Genomic DNA, 17,604 nt, shown 5'->3' with positions numbered 1-17,604 from the left:
CGACGTGACGGCGTGTTTTGAGGAGACATTTATGAAATTATGTTACATTTGGACAAATCTTGAATATCTCTCATCAAAAAAGATGTTTTGAAAATTTTCTTGTTAAAATAAGCACAAATTCTTTTGTTTGTAAAACTGAGGGAGTTTTACATATTTTAGGATATTTTAGATATTTAACCAAAAATTAACAGATGCTTGTAGGTTTTTAATTTTTTATGCCTTCAAACAAATTTTAGAAAATTTATGAGGCCTCTAGAAATTAAGGTATCTAGGGTGTGTTCGGTTTCTTCCATTGGTTTATTTGGCTTATTCAGTATCACCCATCACAATCTCAGCTTCACCGGTTTCATGAAACTGATTGCAATTGGAGATGATGAATGTGATTCGGTTTGTGGGTTTGCATACTCATCTGGTTTCCACCTGTATGGCTTTGGTTTTGCCATTTTGTTTACGTGTTCATTAAGTCATACGATTTAAATCGTGAAGTTTGAAATCTTAGTGTTTTAGCCATATATATATATGGATGTTTACCTCTTTATATAGGTAACAACGTAACGTGCTTGTGAATCGTGATAATGATCAATTGATGAAGAAAATAATGTTAATGTACAAGATACCACTTAAAATAATTTGATGGGTTTAATACAAGAACTATTATATCAAAAGTTTAAAACTATTTGATGTCATGTCATTTAAATCAAAATTATTGTTTTTAATTTCGTTCTTAATGTGGACAATGACACCATGTATGACTGACTCTATGAGATCAACTTTAGTGGTACCTCTTTGGCCACATATTTTTGGCTAGACTTTTCTTGTATACAATGACTAGTTTAACGTCTTTGGCCCGTGGCTCTATGGCAACAACATTTGCAACAACGTTCTTTACGGCAGCAACAATGCTTTTGGACGAGGTCAGCTATGGTATTCGGATGACAAAGTCATCAAATTATGCACAGTATTCACAAACTAGTAAGGCTTTATGAAAGGTTGACCATTATAGTAGGCACGGTCTATGGGCTCTGACTCAATGTAGTTTATCTCACTAGGTTCAACACAAGAGAAGATAAACCTATAAGGGAAAAAAAACATGGTTTGCGAAATAAAACATGCTTGGAAACCGGTTTGGATAGGTTAGAGTTTTTCACTTCAAAACGTCCCAACCCCGAATCAGTTTCACCAAGAACTGTTTTTTACCCAGAGTGAACTAGTTACGTAACCCATTTTAACGGTTATGATTCATATGTTCTTATCTATTCGACTCATTTTATATTTCTAGGCATATGCCAACCGTCAGAGGGAGGTCCGCAAGACTACAGGCTCGATACCTGAATAGGCAGGGTCTTAAGCCCACCTAATAAACATCAGAAGACTTCCGCAGGCGGAAACGCCATGCGCCAGGTACACAAAACAAGGCGCTGACGGGCATCCTTCCAAGGCGCCAAATATTCCCTTACGCCTCGGGAGGAGTGCGCCGAGGATCTTCCTAGGTATGGTGCAAAAAGGAAGTATCATACAGAAAAGGACGCACACCCAATAAAGAATTAACAATACATAGTCAATAGTACTACATAGTACAAACATCACCATCAGCCAACCATTTTGCCCACCAACCTTCCAGACGCACGTGGGAACCCTCTGATTGGTGAAATTCTTGGCATGGCAAGCGACCAATACCTTCTCTCCTCTCATCCGGCTATAAATATGACACAATCTCCAACGGTAAAAGAATCTTAACTCTCCCACGAGTACACTCACTAGTGCTCCGCGATTACTTGTATTAATTATATACTCAATCCCCTGTACTGATTCTCACGTCGGATGGTGGTTACAAGAAGACCCCCCCCCCCCCCCCACCACCACCACCACCACCACCACCACCATCTCATTCTCGTAGCAAGCTCACGGTGTTCTGCTTTGTAGGTGAAGTTATTCAGATATGCCGGATTACACTCAACCCCCGTGGGAAAGGCTAAACATAACCTAAGGTCTAAGTAATTAAGCCGAGGGTTAACTAATGTTTCTTCAATACCCCTTCTAACATATTGTAGCTTAACGGTCTATACCCTAGCTAGATGATCATGAAGGGCTCCAACAGATTGTCAAGACCATCCTGCTTCATCAAGAGAAACCATTCCAACCATTTTCGTTCATTAGATCTCATAATGAGTGCAACATTATTACTCTGACCATGATTGAGTTAAACACGTATGTCCTTTTTGTGGTAGCCCCATAATGCATGGACGACTTCTGACTTGTTCATTAGGACTTATACTACGACCTTATAATAAAGTCGGTCATTTCAACCCCACAAAAGAGTTAAGAGCCATAAAAGTGACATGATCGACCACTTCAAAGAATCTATATAATATTGTGAAAATAATTAAAACCTCAAACTTTGCTTTCTACAAGAATCTTGATGGTATTCTTAGAGGACATAACGCTTTAATTGAATCTATCTACCTTGTTTAATAAAAACAACTTTTTTTAGCATGTTAGGTAATTTCTGCAAACCGCTCAGGTTTGGGTTTTTTAGATTTTCGGTTTGAGTATTTTCGGTTGATCGCAGTGGCGGATCCAGGAATTTTTTTTAGGTGGTTCCCTCTTAATTTATAAGGTGGTTCCTACGCTTCTTCTATATATCCGTACACTATTATTTCGAAACTCGGGTGGTTCCTGGGAACCACCCATTTGTATGCTGTATCCGCCACTGGTTGATCGTTTGGGCTTGTATTTTTTTGAGCCGAAAAAAGAATTTTCCCAAATAATGAATTTAAGCTTAAATATTTTGATATCTAATAATTAACTGATTATTATACATCTGGGCAAAGATATTCACGTTACACGATTTATTAAATTCTTATAAATTATTTAATTCAACAATAATAATGGAAATCTATTGATTAAGCATGTTCATTTTTGAATAAAACCAAAATGAAAATTCGGTTTTTACGAAAGCATAAAATCAAATCGTCGGTTTATGTTTTAGTTCGGTTTCGGATTGGTTTTTACGGTTTCAAGTTTACCTAGCTGGAGTAGAGGTGGTTCCGTGGTTTGTCGGTACTCTGGTCGGCCAAAATTTATTAGTAAAATATTTCAACGTTGTCGTTTTCATATAGTTTGACCCTTAAATTGTTATCGGTAGAATAGTTTATTATAAGGTTTACTGCTAAGAATGTTTCTCATAGTATCTTTATATCTTGATGCTAAAAGCCTAAAAGTATAACAACTAACATTCAAATCGATGTGGTCAGTGAGTCACCGCTGAAAGCTACAAGGGTCACTCTTATCACTATGAACATCTTTCGATGGTGTTTAAATTACCATCAAACAAAAAGTATATATTATATGTAGGAAAACTAACAGGGTCGTGAAGATATATTTGAAAATTCGATTCAACTTTTTATAAAGGTGCCCATTTAAATAAGGTTAGTCATAACCGGACTCCGGTACAATATATATTATATTGCAAATGGATACAATTATACAAATATATAAATTGTATTGAAAACAATAGGTTTGACCTATAAACATTCTCTTTGTTCCTTCGTTTCAGGTTTGGTTATAGATTTCTGTATGGACATATGGTCCTTGTTTAGAATTTATTAACGACCATTTTATTAGCCTACAATTTTACACTTACAGATATTTTCCGTACGACCATGTATATATTATTACAAAGAAAACGTATTATTTCTGTTAAGTTTATACCTATCTTCAACCAATGTATAAAAATAAATCAGTTATTTAAAAAAAATTGTCAGATTTGATATAAATAGAATTCAAACTAAAAAAGATCTTTTATTATTTTGATTTTTGTATTCTTGAAGTTACGCGCTTTGTATGATTGAATTGCCACGTAAACCACATTCAATCATAGAGCCCAAAATTCAACGTTTATTTACAAACTTTAAATAATATAAACATATATACTTTGTCGTGTGACGTGTCGAGTAGGATATATTGCTATGCTTCCGTGTTATCAAAGGCAATACCAAATTCTCCTTGGCTGGATCGGTATTTACTACCATTTGGTATATACCTTTTGTCTTCACAAAATGATTGAACTTAATATTTTTAAAAGAAAATTATGATTTCAAATTGATTGTATAACTTAAAAAAAAGTTACTTCTTTTAACTATGAGAACTTGTTAATAGAAGACACATGATTCCATAAATACTTAGCTAACTAACGTGATCAGGTAAATCGTAGTTTGTATTAAGTATCTAACATTCAAGAGGTCATGGTAAGAAAATAGTTTATGATTCGAATCTGAGTATTTGACACTATAAAAAAACATATGGTTAACATGTACCACCTAAATTTGGATTGCTTTAAGCTTAGATTCTTGAAGTGCATATTTGTTATAAGCATAATGAATTTCAAATAACTAAGGTGTCATTTGTTTTAAATGCTATATAATGGAAGTGGTAAAACTACAAATTGAGAAAATGAAGTTTAAATAAAGGCACACGGGTATGTTAATTAAATGAGAGTGTCAAATTCCTTTAGCTTTTGTTACATTTTTGTTATGTACGTGTATACACCGAAGATATAGATATATAATGAATTAATGATACATGTATCTCATGATGAGATCGTGATAGTTTGAAATTCGTGTACAATGAAACATTTTATTAGACAAATATCAGAGGTCATCCTATCATAATTGGACAACAAACTCAACATGTTTTTCATTTGATAAACTCAAAAAGTAATTCCGCATCTTAAATTGGTAAGAAAGACATCTATGCCCCTAAATTATGCGTGTGTGATCAAATCCAGACAAATACCATGATGTTTGGACTATATTTGTAACAACAAAGAAGATCAAATTACTAGATAGAGGCATCATAATATTATAGCTTGAAATCGTGATTAAAACCAACCAAGGAAGAACTAATCTCACTGGAGTGTCTTGGTTAGAAACAAAGCAACGGTTCTACTTTTGAAGTACAAAGCTAATTTTAGAAACAATTAAGTCAATGGTATATCTCGCTTAATCGACCATCACAAATACTAATGATATCGAGTTTCGATCGTTTCGACAATAGGTAGTGTGACCAACCCAACACTTGTTTACGAAATGACAATTTCATATGTCTAAGTATAAGTTATTAGTTTATATGCATTTATTTTCAATTGTTTAGTCGAAAGATTTAAGTTACTATAAATTACTTTGCCATCTTAGGTTGAAAGATAATTTTGTATCCCATTCAAAACTTGCATGATTTGGTGTTTAGCCAACAAAAGAATTAGGATACTAGACGTACCTATTTTCATATTTATGACATTCATAACATTTTCTTAAAAATTATATTACTTGATACAACGTGCTTCCAATATAAAACCAAGTTTAAATAGAGAACCATAACAAACATAATAAACACTTTCACATCATGTCAGTCACATGTAATGGGCAAGAAATATGCAATTTTCACAACTACTCGTGTGATTTTCAAAATTCTCCCCTTAAAATAAAACTATAGGATAAAAGAGAAGCTTGGTGTCACAATTTCATTTAGCATGCTAACTTACGCAGCCACGTGCTCATCTCTTGTGTCGTCCACACATCTAACTTCATGAGCTTTATCATTTATCATATCTATGTCGTATAAAGAAATAATAAATATCAAACATATAATATTTTTCTTCAAATAATGACCTATGTGCTTGTTATTATTTATTATTATAGTTTAAATTTTAAGATTCAAGCTTTAAATTATGACAGTATTATGAGATGTATTTTAAATTGTATTTATGTGAGTATATTTTTTAATTAATTTTCAAAAAATTAAGTAAATCTAATACGATATAAATACTAAAATAATAATAATAATAATAATCCATGTTTTGACATGTATGAGTAAATATAAGGTTCAATCTGAAAATACCAGTTAATTAAGCAGTTATAAATTGACCTAGTATTGTTAGATTTTACATGTATTTCAGTTGAACCTTCGTCGTCTCTTCGAATCATACAGGTCACACCTTTAATCTGAAAACGAGTAAGGAATAACGGATGCTTCTATATATATACATATCATGTTTCATTTCAATGAATTTACACCTTTAATCTCACTCGTTTCCATTAAATTCATACAGACTTACGCTCCGTAGATTCATCCAATTGCATTTGCAGTGTTTCAAAAGGTATTTAATAATTTAATGCTTTTTATATGAATTTTGTTGGGTTTTTTATATCCATAATTTTAAAAATTTGATGAACTTTGTGGTTGAAAATTAGTTTAATTGTCATAATATTTCAAACCCTTCTTCGAATTGTATATAAATTTATTAAAAAATGATATATGAATTTTGTGTAATGATCTTGAATCTTATGTATGCAGGAAATTTGATCCAAATTCAAAAGAGAAGTAATAATAATGGGGTATCTTGATTCAGTTATGTCATGGGCCAACCCGAGTCAACCCGGTTTTGGTTTATCTCCGGTTACAGGAGGCGGTCTTAGTAAAGATTCGAAGTTTAGCTATGGTTATGCCAGCTCAGCTGGGAGAAGATCCTCAATGGAGGATTATTATGAGACGAGGATCGATTGTGTAGACGGAGAATTAGTCGGCCTGTTTGGTGTGTTCGATGGTCACGGTGGTGTTCGGGCTGCAGAGTATGTGAAAGACAATCTTTTTAGTAATCTTATTAAGCATCCGAAGTTTATACCGGACACGAAATCAGCTATATCCGAATCATACAATTTCACAGACTCGGAGTTTATAAAAACAGAAAAGAATCAGTTGAAAGATGTGGGATCAACCGCTTCAACGGCCATTGTTGTGGGCAACCGTTTGTTAGTTGCAAACGTGGGTGACTCGCGAGCTGTCATTTGCAGAAATGGGAACGCGGTTGCTGTTTCTAGTGATCATAAACCAGACAGGTCTGATGAGCGAAGGCGGATTGAGGATGCGGGTGGGTTTGTGATGTGGGCGGGGACTTGGAGAGTTGGTGGTGTGCTTGCGGTTTCAAGGGCGTTTGGTGATAAGCTGTTGAAACAGTTTGTTGTTGCGGATCCTGAGATTCAAGAGGAGGAGATTGATGGGTCTTTGGAGTTTTTGATACTTGCGAGTGACGGGCTTTGGGATGTTGTGAGTAATGAGGAGGCTGTTGAGATGGTGAAAACGATTGAGAGCCCGGAAGATGCTGCAAAGACGTTGATGCGGGAAGCTTCTGAGAGAGGCAGTGCAGATAATATTACGGTAGTCGTCGTTCGTTTCTTGAAGACGAGTTGTTAACTTTGTTAGTAGAAATTTATTACAATGGGATGTATTGTTTGATTATTTGATTTAATGTAATATAAGTGTCTGTTACATTATGTGTTTTTTTATCTATGTATTTGATCATGGATCTGTTACAAGTAATCTTCTTATGGCATTTTAGTTGTATTTAACTCAAATATATTGTTTTTGGATATGGGTCTAGATCTTGATTTTGTATCACATGGCTGTCATGGCTTATTAAGATGATAATTATAAGTTTATACTGGATTCTAAGGTGGCTCTATATTGTCTTGGAAATGATAATTTGGAGGAAAATTCAAAACTGCCTTCATAACATGGTTTCCGGTTTCGTATAAGTTATTCAAATGTTGGAATTCCTAACACGACGTGAAAATAATCCAGATTGTTAACCCGTTTGATTAGCATGTCGTGTTTGATCTGCTTGATACATTTAGTTAATAAGGCCAACCCGCCAACCACCTTTAAAATTTGAATCAAAAAAGTTAATATATGGTCAACCCGTTTACAACTCACCAACCCGTCAACTTGGTTGACTCGTATATAAGTAGGTTGCAACTTACAAGGATCGTGTTTAGATTACATGAATTTAAATGCTCCAGGTTAAGGTTGATGTCTATCACTCGTGTAATAGGTTTATCTAAATGTTTCATAAGGGCGAACATGTTAAGAAGCGTTACCGTGTTGTAAGGGAGCTGCAATCAAACTGTAAACGAGTCAAACAGGTTGTAAACAAGTTATTATAGTAAGCAAAGAAGTTCATTTGAATTTGTTAATTATAAATTTCATTGTAGTTTTTGACGAATTGATGAATCGACCTATTTAATTTTATTAGGCACATCAACCCAAACGCTACTATGGTTAGATCGACAAAAGCAAAATCGACTTATTTATATCATGTTCGTGTCAACTGTCGATTGTTGTGTTTCAACTTTTGTGCTCTAGAAGAGATGCCAATGGTACTTGTTTGAAATGAACATAATTTACTTTAATGATCAAAAACTCGAGAAATTGCCTCAATAGTTCAGACTCCAGCATCTCAGACACAAAGCCATCTCCAAATCAAGAACGCAACACGAAACTCAGTCGAACTTGACACAAAAGCAGTTTTTCATTAGAGCATCCAACAACCATGTATCAAAAGTTCATCATCAAGACCAAACAAAAACAAGAACTTCTGCACATAAACCTCCCTTTGATTCTTAATATTTCTACTCGGGCCGTTAACTATGGCTGCTTCATGCAACAAATTCCTAAGTAAAACAATCATTTCTGGCATACCGCGAAGAAGGAACCGGATGCTCTCTAATCCTTGATAACAAAACAGAAACATGTTCCATAGCAATATCAAGCCGGTCATTCGATTTCGCTGATTCTGTCACAAGATTTGACACCATACCTTGCAGTAACTGAACTCTTTCTGTATGATCACTCAAACTGTTCTGAAGAAGCTTCGCTGATGTGTTTATGCGCCGCCAACGCAGAGGCATATACCTAATAACACACAAATATAACATTTAGTTAATAACCAACCATGTCTGAATAATGCAAGATAAAGTATCAAACATTACCTTTCTGGAATCTGAAAGCAATTTCCTGTGGAGAGCACTCGAAGGGCATGCCTGCATAGAATTCCGGAGAACTCAAAGTGGTGGCAGCTGCAGCTGATTAGGCCTTCACGTGGGACCCAATAAACTTTCCGACCGCCTTCAATTTTTGTATGGTGTCTAACTAAGAACCCGTCTTCAAGTTGAAATGAAGCGTAATGAGCAGCCAACACAAGTTGTTCTTGTAGCTTTGAGAATGCAAAAGGTGTTAGGACTGAGGCTGCATGGGACTCCATTGGTGCCCCGGTTTTTAAACAAATGTTTTGGAGGTTTTGTTGCATCGTTTGCTGTTCGCCTGCTTGATCTTTGAAGTCAACAGCAACAGCCACCTAATTTATAGTGATTATTGTGATACGAAACAAAAAAAATCAAAATAAGATAATATGCTTAGTATAGTTCGCAAGGTAATATAAGATCAAGCAAAAGAAACATACTTGTTCAATGAAATGTGCAAGTCGAGTTTGAGCACTCAAGAACCGTTGGATGAAAGCATTGATAGCTTTTGAATGTGCAGTTGTTGTCATCCCAGCGAAAAAATGGCTTCTTAAATATGGCAAAGCCCAAAGATTTCTAGTAGAAAACAAGGAGCTTATGTGGCGATTCGTGTGGAGCCCAAAAGAATTAACCATATCTCTCCACCCCATTTCAAAATCTTCAATCGACTCCATATTATAAAGCCGATAAAACTCACTTTTCCACTCGTTATAACGTTCTCCCAAAACCGCATTAAACCAAGACGGGAATTTCGCAACAATTAACCAGATGCAATAAGCGTGTCTAGCAGAAGGCATTTCCATTGCTATAGCTTCTCTTACACATGATGTTTGATCAGTTAATATTGTTTGTGGAACCTTCCCGTTCATAAACCCTAAGAACGCCTTTCACAAATTAAAATAAAATAATTTAGAAATTAGATTAACAAACAAAAGAATCATAATTTTCAGTTTGAGCATAAAAAAAGAAATTTTGACTAAAATCAGACTAGTAAGCAAACCATACGAACACAAATGGGAAATGTTCGTGTTCGTTTGTTTTAACTTTAACCGAACAAGCAATCGAACGCAAACAGTTATGCAAACAGGATTTTCTTGTTCGTCTTTATTGGTAAAGAAAATGAATGTGTTCATGTTCATTTGTTAATATTATAACTGTATAAATGAACGCTTCACGAACGTAAGCGAACATAAACGAACGAATATAATTGAACACAGACAAACGAACATAATTGAGCAAACCCAACTAAAGTGAACGTGAATACCAATCATTCGATCTGTCATTCTGTTGGTCCTAGAAAAATAAAATAAAACCACGCAAAATTGTAATGGGTGATATTTCATCATCATCATCATCATCGTACTCAGTATATCCCACCAATAGCAAAGCTATGGTAGGGTCTGAGGAGGGTAAGATGTAGACAGCCTTACCTCTACCCTATAAGGATAGAGAGGCTGCTTTCGGTGAGACCCCCGGCTCGATAGTAGTTTTGCATCAAGCGTTGGACATAAGGCACATAGCACTCAATCATCGGGACACCGGCTGATCGGTGCATGTACCCTTGTCTTTCGGCTATCAACGCCACTACATGATGCCTGATTAACCGTCCGTCACTTTTAACGTTATTTTCACGAGATTAGTAAAATAACGTCAAAATTAGTGCAATTTCACTTTTGCCCACCCGAGGGTTCACACATATATACATCATATGTGCGCACCACAAGCAGGGCTAAAATTTGATTAGTAAAATAACGTCAAAATTAGTGCAATTTCACTTTTGCACGAGATTAGTAAAATAAACCAGCATAGTAAAATTAGTATGTTATTAAAATAACGTCAAAATTAGTGCAATAACGTCAAAATTAGTAAAATTAGTGCAATTTCACGAGATTAGTAAAATAACGTCAAAATTAGTAAAATTTGTGCAATAACGTCAAAATTAGTAAAATAACGTCAAAATTAGTAAAATTTGTGTTCGTTATTTTCACGAGATTAGTAAAATAACGTCAAAATTAGTGCAATTTCACTTTTGCCCACCCGAGGGTTCACACATATATACATCATATGTGCGCACCACAAGAATGGGTGATATTTAATTTTATAAAACTAGACTAAATTTTATAGGTCTAAGTTAAATGAACACATAACAAAACAAACTTAAACAAACGTAAACTAACAAACATAAATGAATAAACGAGACATGTGTTCATGTTCATTTTTGAACTAAATGAACAAAAAGTTTTGTTAATGTTCGTTCGTTTATTAAATAAACCAACATAAACGAACTTCCGCCGAACGGTTCACTAAACATTCGGTTCATTTACAAGCTTAACTAAATTAACAATAAATTAGTTAACTTGCCTACCTTCAAAGCCCAAGAATACGTCTTCAAATTTTCCTCACGCAAAAGTGCACAGCCAAAAAAGCAAGGCATACCATAATTATTCATCCCAACCCAAATCCCGAGTGGCATATCAAAAGCGTTTAATCTATGTGTTGTATCAAACACAACCGCGTCACCAAACACTTCATATGATTGAATAGATGATGCATACGACCACGCGATATTTTCCAACCGATTATTCGAATCAAGCTTGTACTCAAACTGGAAAGTATGATCCTTATCTTTAATATTCCTACACATTCTTAACAAATCAATACTCTCTTCCTCCAAATCCACTTTTCTAAACGACTGGAGCAAATTTCTGATATCTTTTTCAGTAAACGGAAGGTAACCGGGCTCCACACATTTCTCAAGCTCCAAAAGCTTCATCATTTGTTGCACCGAGATTCCGGTTTTTGCAAACATGAGGATCCGGTTTTTGTCTGTATCTGAAATGGTACGGTAAGCGGGAAGAAACCGAACTTGATTCGGTTCCAAAAGTTCATGATTATGATGATTTGAAAAACCCATTACTCGCCATTCTGGCGCTCCCAATTCAGTTGTTTTGCTTATACGCATATACGCTTGACAACCACATCTCGACGACTTCCTATTCCTTTGAGGTTTATTTTCACTTAACGTCTTCACAGGCGTGTTCCCCGCCCTATGACAAACAAAATACCGACGAGTAAGACCTTTCCCAACTCCATCTTTACCCTCGGTCCTATGCCGACGGATCGAGAACCCACACCGTTTAGCAAACTCACTATAAAACTCATAAGCATGATCGTGAGTACCAAACCGCTGACCGATATACGGAATGCCATCATCTGTCGGCTCTAACGACACTTTTGTCTCATCCGGTGACTCTTCCGTGCTACTCGTTTCATCTAAAGATATCGACCGTTGATCCGAATGGTCATCATAAACCACCAACAACGGTTCACCGTCATCGGACATCATCCTTAACAGCTCAATAGTTTAAACTTTAAACTTTAAAGTCAAATAGTCAACCCTTTGCCATTTGATCCTGAACAAAGAACATAACATGATATAATCAAATTTAATCCAAAACCCACCTGTCATAAGCTCACAAGACACACAATTGCTAATAAATTTTAACTAATTTGTCTTTAAATTGATTAATTACTAAAACCTAATTGCTCAAATTATATTTTTTTTCTCGTGATCTCTTACAACTAACCAACAATGATTTTAAAAACCCATTTACAGAATCAAAATTGCAATAAAATGTGATCATCAAAGGGTTTTTATTTTTTCAAATTGTATATTATATTATATTATATATATTATATTATATGACATTGTAGTGAAAGAAATAAAATTGGGGTTTTGAGGATGACTTACGGAAGATATGGATAATAGTAATATTGTTTGGGTGAGTGATCGAATATGTGTGTGAACGAGGCAGACGATTGATATGGAAAGAAGGTGATTGTGTAAGGATGAACCCTAATTTGCGCCAGGATGCGATGTAAACGCTTTTATAACGTGCGCACTGCTTATCCAGCGCCGTTGTGTGTCCAAACAGACCGCATAATAATAATCATGGGTGAGGGTAAACGGGTCGGGTTACGTTATGATGTGTTGGGTAGAGGTGAAAAAAAGTGAGTGATTCAAGTTAAATTGATAAAAACCAAACTAATAACTGACGGTTTTGTTGTTTTCTATGATAATAAAAAATTAGTTCGGTTTTGGGTACACTTCCAAAACACGAACCGAGCCGAATTTCAAAACCGAACTTCACCGAATTTGTTTGGATTTATGATCGAGATTCATTATTTTAGACTACAAGCTAGTTAATGCGTGGTTAAGAAAAAATTTAGCTCAAAATTTTTGACTTGATTTCATTATATTTGGTTAATTTTTTTAAATATGTCAAGCCTTAATGTAAAATCAAACACATAATAAACGGAACGTTTCTAGAAGTGGAAGAAAGTGAAACTTTTGTTTTGATGTGGTTTGAATTGAAACTAAACTAAACTGATCTATTCACACAAATACATTGGGCTTCTTTCATAAGGGATATCAAGATATAATAATATTAATACAAATATCCTAGTGTTTCTTAAAAACATGTATTCTTGTAGATGAAAGTAATAAATTATTTTTATTTATTTGTTGATAATTAAAAAAAATCAAGTGTAAAGTGGCAACTTGGTCAAGAGATGTAACACCCTTGTACATTGTATATGTTGAGTTACATGGGACGTATTTAACCCGATAACTCAACACTTTCAACATTTTAGTTTAAGATTGTTCTCATTTTTCTAGTTGGCAACCAGTGTGACATTAATATCTTATGACATATAATCATGACTCGTGAGCGTGCTCGCTAAGATGCATGGTGAACTAGAAGATGAGATCCTTTATGTCGATAAAGTTTGAAGTCAACAAGGGTATGTGTAAATGAATCATGCCTTAAAGAGGTGACAACGTTAACATCATTGTTCCATGTCATGGTGCTCAAAACTAAAAACTGTTTGCATTTGTTCCATGTCAAGGTACCAAAGCTAAAAATTGTTTACATTAATTGATCCATTAGCAAGCTCAGCTTAAATACTAGCTCCACTTCAAGCTCCGGTTGAAGATTAGTTGACTTATGTTTAAAATTCTCAGCTCACTCATTAAAAATCCAAATTCTATGTTTACAACTGTAATTCTTTGTGACAAAATGTGTGGAAGATTGGAAGATACACTATGTGTGTAAGAAATATATATATATATATATGAATATTATAATTATCATAAAAAAAACTTAACTTAATATTTAATGGAAACTCCGTCATAGTTTTTATATGGATGACAATAGGGCATGTAATTTTATTCTCAGTTTCATATTTAATTGTAAAATTATGTCACATATCCAGCTCAATACTCGTTTAGTGTCTATTGTGCAATTACCTACCACTCATTGGGATTTCCAATAACATTTCTAAATATTTTATGTATGTAAAATATTATTATTCAAGAAAAATAGATACATAAAAAAATGAATTAGTTTTCAATATTTCCCAAGTACAAAATAAAAATGAAACAAAATCTTTGCACGTATTATTTGGGTAAACGAGCAAGTATGTTTCGATTAATCAGGCCGAGTATAATCCAATACCTAAATAAATAATAAAACTAATCACAAACCAGGTCTCATAACGGAATACCCGTTCTAAATGTTTTGATTTTTGACTTAGCCCCGAATGGAAGGTTTATGGAATAGTGGGTAAATAATGAAATTATCTTTCTCTAATAATAATAATAATAATAATTCCGTCATTCATTATATTCCGAATAATAATAAGCAGTTAAATAAAATGGCGAGTGGTGCATCATCGTCGTCTCCGGTGACGGAGGAGGAGCTGACACTGACGGTGAAATGGAGCGGCAAGGAGTACACCGTCAGACTATGCGCCGACGATTCCATCGCTGAACTTAAACGCCGTATTTGCCAACTCACCAACGTCCTCCCTAAACGCCAGAAGCTTCTTTACCCTAAAATCGGATCTAAACTCGCCGATGACTCGGTTCTTCTGTCCAGTCTTCCGCTTAAGTCTACTCTCAAAATGACTATGATCGGGTAAACCTAACTTCTAATTTCTAATTGCAAGCAGTTTGTTTATAATAAGTTAATTGTTTGATCTGATAGGTTATTTGTGCTGAAAGTAGTTGGAGGCTTATTAGCATGATTGATTAGACTTAGATTAATTATTAGTCTCCATTATCTGTTGTCTGCTGCAAAAAAAGTTTGAAATGCTCATACTAATTATTAATATGATAACTGATTTGAAATGTGAAGATAAATAGTTTGAAATTTATTTTAATGCTTTCAATATGAAAACCTAAACGTTAGTTTATTAGTTAATAGAATACGTCGTGCTTAAGACAAAGGAGCATGTGAAGATGATGAACTTTGTAGCACGAATTATTTTTTTCATCAACTTATGTTGAAATAATTTTAGTAACTGGATTTCATTCTGCTAAAAGAGTCCGAATCAACTTGATTTTATCTTCCTTCTGTGCTGCTGTGTTGTAAACATAAGTAAAACCTAGCTCTTATATACTTAGACCTTAGATGAGACACGGAAGCTGGAACTTTAGTAGGGAAAATCGATAGCCACACTTGATGTTAGCACCAAGTGGATTCCTACTAAGTTCAGATGTCTATAGTCTGTATACAGACCAGACATGCTACACAACCAACCACATATTTAATTAGTTATTGCTTGCTTGTCTTTCTACTGATGGAAAAGTTATTATATAATTATATCACAACCTTTAGATTATGACTGTATGATCTGAACTTATTGTTTGACTGATAAATATGTCGATTACTTGATTGATCATGTAGTACTGTTGAGGATGATATAATTGTGGACCAAGTTGATTCTCCAGAAATTGTTGATGATTTTGAAATCGGGCAAGATGAAGTTGTAGACATTAAAGACAAAGATGTCAACAAGCAGAAACTAAAGAGACGTATTGATCAATACAAGGCAAGTGTTTCTATTCTGCGTCTTTGTTTTTTAAATGTTATCATTTTCATTTATGTTTATCAGCTAATATTAGCATAATATTTGATTATGATATATGATATGTTAATGGATACTTGATCATAGATTGAACTCAGAAATCCATGCCGAAAAGGGAAGAAGCTTCTTGTGTTGGATATAGACTATACTCTTTTTGACCATCGGTCAACAGCAGAAAACTCGCTTCAACTCATGCGCCCTTGTAAGCAGCTTACATAACTTTCACGTTGAAATAATAAAAAACCGATAATAAACAATAAAGCAACTTTATTCACTATCTTACCAACAAATGCAGATCTCCATGAGTTCTTGACAGCTGCTTATGCAGAATATGACATCATCATATGGTCTGCAACAAGGTTAGCCTTTAGTAAGTTTTTGTTAACAACAGTTAACTGATTACTATATTGGTACAGTAAATTATTAATTCTTTTGTGCAGCATGAAATGGGTTGAATTGAAGATGGGTCAACTTGGGTTGTTGAGTAATCCCAATTACAAAATTACTGCTCTTTTAGACCATTTAGCAATGATCACAGTTCAATCAGATAGTAGAGGAATCTTTGACTGCAAACCACTTGGGTTAATATGGGCTCATTTTCCTGAGGTTTGATTATTACTAGTTTATTTATCGCACTTTACATAATTCACTTATGGGTTAATACCATAAGAAACCAACACTCTTTATTATTTTGCATGAAAAAACCCTTCAACCTAATTTTGGTATGTTAGTCCTTAATATTGTCAAAAATACCTCCTGCTAGTTTTGGTATATTAAAGTTCTTAATTTGTCTAAAATGCAGTACTTGTGAAATTCAAAACAATTTCTTTTACTCCATGAATTGGTCAAGGTATAATTTTTTTTTTCTTGCAAAACGTTGAATGCCACTGCAAAGGGTAACGAGTCATTATTCTGAGTTTTTATTTACAAATACTTCTAGGAGTGTGCATGAAACCGAAAAAATCGAACTTCGGTTTTGCCAGGTGATTAAAACTGACCAAAATCATGGATTTTTATTTTTCATTATAAATTTAAGAAATTTATAAGAATTTAAGAAATAGTGTAACTCAAATATATTAGCCCAAATATAATAATCAATTAATTATCAAAAACATGTTGGCCCAAATTTATTATTTTTTGTCAACTTTTTTTAGGTCCTAAACTTTAAAGCCCAATTGGCAAAGCCGAAAATTCCAAAACCGAACAGTTTTCAAAAACTAAAAAACCGAAATTTTGGTTTGAGCCAAGAACAACCCATGCACACCCAATTTATTTTGCATTCTAGAAAAGTTCATAAACTTTAATATAGTAAAATGTGATCATGGGACCTTTTAAATTTTTAATGCAAAATGAGGGAATGTTTTAGTTTTTGGATGGTATTTACCCGCTTAAGTTGGTTAAAAATACTTCAAATTTAATAAATAACGAGTGATGTTTACTTTTCACGATGATCAATGTGCAGTTCTACAATTCAAAGAACACGATAATGTTTGATGATCTGAGGAGGAACTTTGTGATGAATCCACAGAACGGGTTGATCATAAAACCGTTTAGAAAGGCACATGAAAACCGAGACACTGACAGGGAGCTAGTGAAGCTGACACAGTACCTACTTGCCATTGCTGATCTTGCTGACATCAGCGTTCTAGATCACAAGAAGTGGGAGTCATATGATGAGGTGTCAAGTATCAAACGTAGGCGTCACACATGAGATCTTTGTTTGTTATTGAGATATATTTGCTAAAACTTTGTAGCTTTTGAATTGAAGGACCCGATTTAAGACACAAGACGCTTTTTTATTTTCCTAAGTTATTAATATCAT

At 34.4% G+C, this 17,604-nt stretch overlaps 2 protein-coding genes and 1 pseudogene across 3 annotated transcripts; 2 read left to right on the top strand and 1 right to left on the bottom strand.

Moving 5' to 3' along the window:
- The first annotated feature begins 5,933 nt into the window (after positions 1-5,933).
- On the top strand, positions 5,934-7,424 carry LOC143633576 (putative protein phosphatase 2C 59 pseudogene; annotated as a pseudogene). The gene is made up of 3 exons (XR_013153691.1): positions 5,934-6,009; positions 6,107-6,154; positions 6,352-7,424. The product of XR_013153691.1 is annotated as a putative protein phosphatase 2C 59 pseudogene (transcript).
- Positions 7,425-8,296: 872 nt separating this feature from the next.
- Positions 8,297-12,243, bottom strand: LOC143633566 (protein FAR1-RELATED SEQUENCE 11-like). Its single transcript, XM_077101845.1, has 5 exons — positions 12,230-12,243; positions 11,218-12,199; positions 9,293-9,736; positions 8,823-9,187; positions 8,297-8,745 (listed from the first exon to the last, which is right to left on the bottom strand). Exons 2-5 carry the CDS (start codon positions 12,196-12,198, stop codon positions 8,505-8,507), a joined length of 2,031 nt encoding a protein of 676 aa, XP_076957960.1. The 5' UTR covers position 12,199; positions 12,230-12,243; the 3' UTR covers positions 8,297-8,504.
- A 2,286-nt stretch (positions 12,244-14,529) lies between these two features.
- LOC143631086 (ubiquitin-like domain-containing CTD phosphatase) lies at positions 14,530-17,581 on the top strand. The gene is made up of 6 exons (XM_077099938.1): positions 14,530-14,830; positions 15,602-15,746; positions 15,870-15,984; positions 16,078-16,141; positions 16,223-16,388; positions 17,245-17,581. Exons 1-6 carry the CDS (start codon positions 14,568-14,570, stop codon positions 17,491-17,493), a joined length of 1,002 nt encoding a protein of 333 aa, XP_076956053.1. The 5' UTR covers positions 14,530-14,567; the 3' UTR covers positions 17,494-17,581.
- The last annotated feature ends 23 nt before the right edge of the window (positions 17,582-17,604 follow it).

Source organism: Bidens hawaiensis, unplaced genomic scaffold (genome assembly GCF_021521415.1).
Source record: "Bidens hawaiensis isolate Kalapana, Puna unplaced genomic scaffold, B.hawaiensis_p1.1 tig00000512_1, whole genome shotgun sequence".
Taxonomy (NCBI): Eukaryota; Viridiplantae; Streptophyta; class Magnoliopsida; order Asterales; family Asteraceae; genus Bidens; species Bidens hawaiensis.
The sequence above is the reverse complement of the archived record's forward strand: the minus strand, read 5'-3'. Positions and strand labels throughout refer to the sequence as shown.